The following is a 9,468-nucleotide window of genomic DNA, read 5'->3' on the forward strand; positions in this document are numbered from 1 at the left end:
GTTTTTGGTGCCGGGAAAGCGCGGCGGCCGCAGCCGGGCGGGCGGGGGGCGGGGTGTCGGCGCTCGGTGGGGTCACCAGCGGGAGCGGTGGTTGCCAGAAACCGTCGAGCGCCCCGACTCGTCTATTAAGGGTTATTTATTGCCAGGCCCCATTCCTGTACCGAGCCTAGCTCTGCCTCGCCTTTTACTCGAGTTGCTGTAGATCCCCCGCCCTGCCGGCTGAAGCCTTCTCCGGTAACGTTAATTGCCTTAGCGCACAAAGCGCCTCAGAGGCAGCCTGAAGGAGATGACGTCCTGGGCTTGGGATGAGGAGCTATTACGCTGCGTTAGCGAGGACACGAGGCCGCCCAGTGCCATTTGAACGAGGGTGAAGCCGCATCTACTCTTCATGATGCTGGGGGCGGGGAAGTGCCAGCACAGCCGACAACTCCACACACGTGCACTGTTTTTTATTTTTACCTCCGTCTTATGCAAGAGAGACATCATTACCAAGGGCAACCCTGCCTCAGACACATTTCTCTCACTGGATGTTTCACAAACTATGGTTAAAAACTGTTCATCATGAATTTGATTCTGAGTGTAATGTTTAGTTAGTGCAGTGCAGATGTCCTCAGCTTGGGCACTTCAAATCCCTGCCTGTATTTCCCTGAAATGAAGCCTTAGCCCCCCCCCCCGCTTTTTTTTTTTAGGTGCCATTTTCAGTACAGCGTTGTTATTTCTACTTCAGAAAAAAAAGCAGGCTAGCCATTTAACTTAAGAGCTCAGCTGGAGATGTTCTCAGTTAATCTACCTCTTTCAACTCCAGAAAAGTAACAACTCATTGTGCTATTCCAGAACACCATAGATCTTGGTTATCTGAGAGACACCCGAGTCATCTGTGAGCATGCAACAAACTCAGGGAGAAACCTTGGCCCTTCAATGGCTGAATAGCTCTTTGGAGGGAAGACTAGCTCGATCTGTCATGCGCTTCACCGATCACAAAACCACCACTTTAGTAGGCGTTAATGTATGTATTTCCTTTACCATGATATCAAAGGGTCCCAAGCGTGAAGAGACTCTTACAGACAGATGTTTAATGGCAGAAAAAGCTGAGCATAAAGTTGTCGTGAGGATAGTCTCCTTGCCATAACTTTTCCCCTTTCTTCAGGTCTACAACAACCAAAATACTCAGAGCTCTAAGACAGGAGGGTACATGCCGATCCCTAGAGCTCCTCTTCAAGTTTTTTTTCAGCTGTTTACTGAAATAGTAAAGGTTTAAAACTTTGTGGCTCTTCTGCTCCTACGGCTGACCCCAAATACTTGGTCCCCTGGTTACAAAGGACCCTTTGCTCAAGCCTCCAGACAGCCTAAGGCCAGGGGGTCAATGCCTTCAGCGCCCGAGTTTCAGTTCGGGCATTTTGTGCTAGCTGCTCCTGCTTCAGGGAAGGGAGACCTACTACCAGGCACACGCACAGAGAGGCAGGACTGAATTGAGAGCAGACACTCCTACATGCAGGAATCTGGCGGGTTGTTTTTATGTAACTGTCTGGTGCCTCTGTCTATTTGAAGCATTAGTTGTTTATGCTCTCCTTCAGCAAGCAAGAAGATAAGAGGGTCTGGGTTTTTTTGAAGTTTAAAAACAAACCTCAAGATTTTACAGAAGCCTGCAGAAGTCAAGATTTCGTTCAACTTGCTATTTTAAAAATTATTTCTGTCCAAAGTGCCTACAGCAAGGATCCATTTGCCCTTTTCCTTACAGGGAAGAAAAGCCAAGTTGCAGGCCATAAGACCCTCTGGGAACGGCATTTGAGTTGTAGGAGGAGAAAAATTGGTTTTTCTCCCTGATTTCTGTCCACAGAAGTGCTAGGAAGCAGAAAAAAAAGGCCTCCTACCAGATGGAGATAGTCCCTGCCACAGACGTTCCCCGCTTCCCACGTGAGCTTCCCTGACGGCTTGCTTCAGCTGCACGCTTTCAGCCACTCGGGGCTCCTTATGGCTAGGATTATGCAGGCGAGGCAGCCTAACACTGAAGGTTAAGCTAACGCAAGGGTGCATATTTACCAGACAGATCAGGTTAGGGACGCGTCACGTAGAGTATGTGAAACTAGCCTCAGATCATCTTACGCTAGCTAACAAGCCTCTCTAACAAGCACAACCTGAACTCCCCCCCCCAATATTTAAAGAGAGAAATTAAAACTAACTTAGGTACACCAGGAAAAACCCCAAAGCAACTTCAGACCCAGTTGTGAGCACAAATAACTGAACCTCAATCCCATATACACAAAGGGAGCACTTACTACCTCCATCTTCCTGATGAAACGAGTACCCCAAGCCTACCACCCCAAGTGTCTTATCCAGCTCACGAGGGAGAAGGAAGATGTGCTTCAAGAGAGAGCAGAGTAATTGGCTTTTATTGATCCAATTAACATTAATAGGTCCCTTTAAGAAGGTGAAAAATCCCTCTAAAAGGAAAAGTTATAGGGAACCTGGTGAGGAAAGATGCCAGTCTTGCAGAGAGTCTAGAAAGGGAATTGCTGATAGCTGGGTTTGTGTAATGCAATGGTATTCATGCCCTGTGGTCTCAGTGGCAAGGTGTGCTGGGGTATCTTTTTATTATCTCTGAAGGCCAGCGATGAAGGCTTTGCATCATTTACCCAGCTCTTGTGCCACGGCTTTATTAGTATTAAGTTTTTCTGATGCTTCTCATTACAAGATGTTGTATTTGTACTAAACTTGTCTGCGTTCAGAAAGGTATCCTGTGATGACCTCCTTTCATTGTAGAACATTACACGCAATCCAACAGGCAGGCCGCTGATACGGTATCCTGGACCACAGGCGCTTCACACCTATCCCGTGAAGCCGGACGGCTTTGCCGGTGGTATGCCTGCCAGCTCTGACCGAGTGCTGTGCCCTGTCTTAGCAGGCTTTGTGCAGGTCCTCGTTGGGAGGCAGTCAGCCTTGCAGCGTGAGCTACGGGGTAAAGATTACCTCCCCTTTGGAGACAGAGTTGTAGCTGAGGGACATTCAATCACCTGGCTACGTTCTCAGAGCACGTTTTTCAACGTGTCTTAGGAGAATTGGGGTGTAGTGCCGCTTTTCCTTTCTACTCTGTCTACTACTTAATATGATTTACTTGGAGACTAACACTCATTTTCACTCGCTTGCAAAATACGGACACATTCTCTAAAGCAGGGACCACTTGTCACCTTCACTACTAGGCTGTGAACATGGTATTTGGACTCTCTCTTGAATTCGTTTCTTGTGGGCTTTTAGTTTCTGCAGAAGTGGTGGAGATCATCTTCATTAGTAGACTAACGAATGAAGCGCTCCCAGAAAGCTCTTTGTATCACGTCCCTCAGGGAACTTTGCGGTTTCTGGATCCCGCACGAGTTTATGTGGGAGATATATGCCTAGGTGCTCAGCCCTGCCCTGGTATTCCTGGGATACAAATTTGAATATCTGGGGAATTTCAAAGCCACACAGGCGAAGGCATTTGGGGAATTCATTTTTTAGGTGACAGCTAAGCAGAGACAGCTTAGTTTTTAGCATACAGTTTTTAGTCAGAGGTTTTAGTATGCCTAACTTTGACCTAACTCCACCTTAGGTGATTTAGTTTGTTTTTGTTTTTTAAGTCTGTAACCACCGCTTACATTCATTTAGGCTCTATTTTTGTGGTGAGATCAATTACAGTACAGCTTGTATTTGCCCCTGGGGTCCTCCCCTCTTGCAGAGGGCTTCCCTGCTGCCGGACCTCTATCAAATAACAGGGTTCTGCTCGGTTGGATCTCCCTGCCCGCTGCTGTATTTGGGTTCAGAAAGATCACATCCTCTCCCGTTGCACTGCTGTGTTGTGCGTGGTGATGAATGGATGCAACTGTTTGGTTTAACAGATACATTTATTAATCTGGTATCTGGAAACAGCTTCGCATGTCTCCGTAATAGATCTGCGGATAACACTTGCCTACTGATTTCAGAGACTTGAACCCCCCTTATATCTACTCTGGTTGTTCATTCTACGCTCTTGTATCTGCTATTAATAGAGTTGTAATGACTAGTCTGAATAGATTTTCATCTTGTTCTTACTTAGCCAGCTGTGAAAGGAAGCTATAGCTAGTTAGGCAAAATGAAACGAGCGTCTGTCGGAGACGGTGCCAGCCGGAAGTCCTTACCCGCATTCCTCCCATCGTCTTATGCAGAAACTTATCCTCCCTCACTCCCTTTTTGTTGCTGCATGCCTTGGTCCTCCCTTTTATCCATATTTGAGCTCCATTCAGTATAGTAACTGAAGTAATATTTACGCCGTATTTTGTGTTGTGCTATAAAGCCATATGCGAGTACCTACTCCAACTGTGTTCAAGTTGGGGAACTCTCAGGGTGGATCTAATTTGCCCTGTGAGACCTATGCCCAGAGGACATTGTAATTAAATACGTTTGTACCAGTTGCAGCAATTGGGTTCTATCAATTTCTTTTCCTAATAAAGCATCATGGAAAAACCTTTTTGGGCTAATCGCTTCTTGTTGTTTAATCCACTGTTGCTCCTAGACAAAGCCTACATTGTGAACAGTCTACATCTGAGGTGGTGACTCAATGTGTTTGGTTTGAACTGGCAGCATGCTATGAGCATGTCTTATTTTGGTTCATTCTTTCAATAATATATAATTCTTTCAATAATTGTATGTTTCTTCAATCAGTCTGCTTACTAAAAGGTTTAAGTTAATTTGGAACAAAGAGTAGCAAACTTTAAAAACCAAATGAGAAAGGATGAACGCGGTGTTTCACATCTGGCTTTCAGTGCAATCCTTTGAAAAGAAAATCCTTTCTCTTCTCTGTGGGACTTCAGTCGAGTCACCAGCTCTCCCCAACAGCGACTTTGTCCTATTAACTCTTTACACTCACAGCCACCCATTCTTCTTCCAGCACTTGACATCCACCTTTCAATCGAAGTGGAGTGTCTGAGCGCTTCTAGCCCCGACCATGCCAATGCAGCAAGGAGGAAAAGAGAAACCGTGTGATTAGAGAAATCCTTTATGTGAAAAAGAAATGGGAGGAAAATTGTGTTTTCCTGAATGTGGCTGGTTCCAGGTTTTCAATCAAAATCCCCCTTGGAAAAGCAGAGAGAAAATTCGCTAGGGGATTTGTCCTTTCCTTGCCAAAGTTGTTGTAGGTAGAAGGGATCCAATTCTTCTTTGTTGGTAGGAGGCAGCTACTACAACCATCATTTGTTTCTAGATCGACAACCCGGTTTACTTCCTCGTGGTGTAAGTTGATTTTTGTAGAGCATTAACTCAAGCTCACAGCTGAAATGAGACCCTGTACCGTACCTGGCTTGTGACACAGATGGAAATAGCCCTCAATGCATAATGCATAATTAATAATAACATGTTCTCATTTTTAGTCACCTGCAACAAAGAACTGCAAGCCCCAGGGTCTGTTTTACACTGAGAAAAGTACCGATTTCATGGAGCTAGGCGAGGTGTCAGTATGACTATAACTCTTACCAATACGCCTTTACAAGCAACGATAAGAATAACTCGGGAGCTCACTTCTGCCAAAATTTGTGATCTGCAGCTATAGGGTGGTTCATTCCCAAGAAGAATGACTCCCCGAGAGGTGGTTTTTCTTTATCTTTAAATTCTAATAATTGTAGCTAAAAAAAAAGAAGGGTAAGTGGGTATTAGACTCTGCACATTATTTCATCTCTTCCTTGCTCTTTCCTGCAGCGAAAGTCCTTCTGCTCTGGACTCTTTTTAGAAATTTCTGAGTTATTTTAGTTTCCTTAATGCAGAAGTTTGCACTTGGAAGGAGTTGATCCTGCAGTATGACTATTAATGTCCAATTAAATTTGATATACTGTGAAAATGGCTTCACACTTTGACCAGGGGCATAAAGATGGATTGCTTCAACTGTAACAGGGCTGTGACTGAGCAAATCAAATTGACCTAATGGTGGCAGCATAACATAAGAAATAAAATAAGAAAGGATGACAGGTACCTCTTCAGTACAGTTTTTAGGCTGAGTCATCACTGCCAAAGAGATGTCCTTGTTCTTTGGGGGTGGGGTTGCCTTTAAAACCAAAGCATGGCACTTATCTTGCTGTAAATTTGGAAAGAAAAAAACATTTTATTTTTTACTGTCAAGCAACCAGGCAAGGACAGCACTTTGCACGAGATGGACCTTGTCTGACGGCCATCCAGTTAAGAGCCTCTGCTAGGACTTCAGAGAGGGAAAGGTAACATGCATTAGGGATCTTGTGTTAAAAATAGATGTTTTCTTAGACATGAAGGCAAAACAGAATTTAGTGTCTGAAAGTCACAAGGTGGAGTTACTGCAGATGAATAGAGGCATAATTGTATAGCTATAAAATGACTGCCTTTAACAAGTAAGCTCTTTTCTAGCTTAGAAAAAAAATAAAATCCCATCCTGTCGAATTTTGTGGGAGTTTTGTATGTTCTGATAGTTTCCTGATTATACATCATTGCACCTTTTCTAATTTTCTCACCTGGGGCTAGGCCTACATGTTCTTGCATTTGTCCAAAACACGACGCATCAGACCCCGTGTGCCCACGGAGGCCATGCAATTGAAATAACAAGATGCTGAACATTTGCAGTGGTGAGTAGCATTATCACTGCTTGTGAAGCACTTTCCTTCTCATGAGAACAGCAGAAAGAAAAAAACTTCATCAAGTTTGTCAAATACAACGATTTACTGGTGGGAGCTTGCAACACCTGGGAGCAGTCTGAAGAGAGAGAAGTATTCAGCACAGAGAGAGTTAAACATCAGTGGTTTGAAAGGGTTTCAGCCGGAGCATCTTCTGCTGCTTTTCTGTGACTCTGTAAGGGGATGTGTATCCATTGCTCTTATCTTAGTGAAGCAGCTGGGCTACTGCTACCATAAATCAGGAACAAAACTAAGGGATGATGATGGGGAAGACTTATGGCAGGGCAGCAGCAGTGCCTGGCGAGATGGGGAGTGGACCGGGTTAAAACGAAGCGCTTGGACTTCCTGCGGGAGGGAGAGATGGGGGACATGAAGCCTGCAGCGCGGCAGCGACTGGAAGGAAAGGGCAGAGCTGATACCCGCCAGGCAAATCCTTCTCCAGGGGTTGGGAAACCCCCTGGCTCAGCATGGAGCAGGTGGGAGGTAAGCATGGGGCTGGTGGGAGGTAAGCATGGGGCTGGTGGGAGGTAAGCATGGGGCTGGGGTGGAAGCGCTGGCATCAGGGTGTTATATGACGCCCTGGACCCTGCAGCTGGCTGAGCACGCTGAGAAGCGATGCCAGCCCGTGAAAGCCACTGGGCCAGGGTAGGTCAAAGCCACAGGGAGCCACTTGCACACAACAGCCTCTCAAATGTGAGCCTTGCGATGCCTTTGTCAGTGCCATGGCCTTGCCCAGACCTGATTGCAATGTCACCGAAGCCTCTGCAGAGTCCCTGGGGCTTTCTGCTCACCAGCACAGGGAACACAATGCAGGACAACAGGATAGTTGTTGCGATGCAGAGTTTGCTAGCGCACGGTAATGAGGCATCTTTCAGCGCAGTCATTATGGGTGGGATTTTTAGGCATTCCTCTTGATCACCTTTTTGATCCTGATCACCTGGCTTTGGCAAATGGGTGATGGTGCAGGCGAGACAGCCGAACCTGCCGTAGGAACTGGGTTGCTTAAATAGGCATGCACAGCCTAGTTTGGCTCCCTCACTGCCCGGTTCACCAGCGTAGCCCCACCGATACCACTGGGCTTCCTCTTGCTTTAGAGCAGCCCAAACAAGGCGAGGTCTGAAACATACAGAGTAGTTTCTGAATGAGTCACCACGGAAGAAAAGAGTGGGGGTGAGCAACTGAGACCTCCCTCCAAGACTACGAAGGTGGTTTCAGACCAGTTGTCCGCTTCCCACCCCTGCGTGGGGCAATGCAACAAGCTCACTGTGTTTGTGGTAGACTAACGCTCATTGCCCGGCTGGGTTCTCCAAGCAGCTCTTGGTTTCGGGGACTGCTGGTACATTGCGCCTTCGGTCCCCGGTGCCGGCCATGAGGGTGAGGGGCTGCGGACAGCCAGCCTGGAGGAAGCCCAGGGGACTCACACCTCCCCCCTCCATCCCTTCTGTGGGGAGATCTCACCTCAGGGTGCCCCCCCTCCATCAGCAGCTGCTTCTTGAGAAACATCATTACATTTCCCCTCTCTCTTGGTCTTGGAGACAATTAAAACAGCACAACATTTACCTGAACACGGATGTAGCCACATCAGAGGGCAAAGGAGTATTTTTGCTAACTAATGATGAAAACATGTGCTAACGTCTCTGCTTGCTGTGGGACTAGCTGCACGCTCTTAGATGCCTGTTCAGATATTGGTGGGCAGCCAAGCAAGGACTGTTTGTGGTGCCATCTCCCAGAGCTGGGATCAGTGCACTCCAGCACTTTGTGCACCTGCATTTTGCTGTGCATAGGTCTCGGTCTTCCTCGCCCTTTAGGAAGGCTTAGGAAAAGAAAATAGAAAAACCCCCCACAAAACCCAAAGATCAGATTAGGGATGCTCAGTGGGCCATTTCTACAGTAACTGCCTGTGAAATGTCTCACTTGCCACATCTGACAATGCCTACACAACTGCAAAAAGCTGAAAGCCTCCCCACAAAAACCAACCTGGGACAAAAAGTGGACATCCAGCGGTTCCCAGGCCACCCGTCTCGCAGGAGCCAGGCACAGTGTCACTGCAGCAGTGAGGGCAGGAGCTGCCAGCAGCAGATGGCTGATCGTCACAGGCATCGCCACGGAGAGGTGGTGTCCCGCAGGGAGAATTTGTGCTGGGATGTACCCCCATGGCACTGATGTATGGTTGCAGCCTGGCTATACAGGTTTCCCCTGTTACCTGCAGCACCTTTCCCACCACGTCCTTTCCCCTTTCATTTAGAAATCGTCGGTCATTGGTTTGCTGTGTGGTGGATGTACCAGACCCCGCAACAGGAACAGCCCCTCCCAAACACTGCGTTTCCCACTCCCTTTCTGAGACTTCGAGCAGCCCTGTGAAGAGTGTAAAAGAGATGCCACAGCCGTGAGCATCCTGCAGCCCCCAGATCTGCACCCATAAAAGCACTGCCGCTGCCTCTTGCGGCATTGTGCGCCCTACCTCCTGCAACCACCTGAACTGTTCCCTGACATATTCCAGCCTCTGCAACAGTGACAAAATAGCACAGTGACAGTGGTAGGCAGAGCATGGTCACTGTGTGAAACCCGCCTCTCACTCAGCAGCCTTTGCTCTTCAGAAATGCTGCCCTTCCCTTCACCAGAGATCTGCACTCAGCTTTGCCTGAGTCCGACCCTTAACATCAGCCACGTCTCCGGCAAGGAGCACTTCTTACCATATTTCTAGCAATCTTAATTTTTTTCAGGAGTATCATTTCCGCCTCTTAAATAAGACAAAAGTGTTCAGCATTAACTGGATCAATCTATGACTTGCATTTCCCCTTGGACTTGCCATTGGCTTACAGGGACTTAC

At 47.2% G+C, this 9,468-nt stretch overlaps 1 protein-coding gene across 1 annotated transcript in view; it reads right to left on the reverse strand.

Moving 5' to 3' along the window:
* The window catches only part of LOC103919555 (histone H2A.Z), a 12,237-nt gene extending 3,150 nt beyond the window's left edge, over positions 1-9,087 (reverse strand). The window contains exon 1 of the mRNA XM_009327078.1: positions 8,842-9,087. Within this exon, the coding sequence (XP_009325353.1) occupies positions 8,842-9,087 (246 nt within the window). The remainder of the gene's footprint in view (positions 1-8,841) is intronic.
* Between the last annotated feature and the right edge of the window lie 381 nt (positions 9,088-9,468).

Source organism: Pygoscelis adeliae, unplaced genomic scaffold (genome assembly GCF_000699105.1).
Source record: "Pygoscelis adeliae isolate BGI_AS28 unplaced genomic scaffold, ASM69910v1 Scaffold87, whole genome shotgun sequence".
NCBI lineage: Eukaryota > Metazoa > Chordata > Aves > Sphenisciformes > Spheniscidae > Pygoscelis > Pygoscelis adeliae.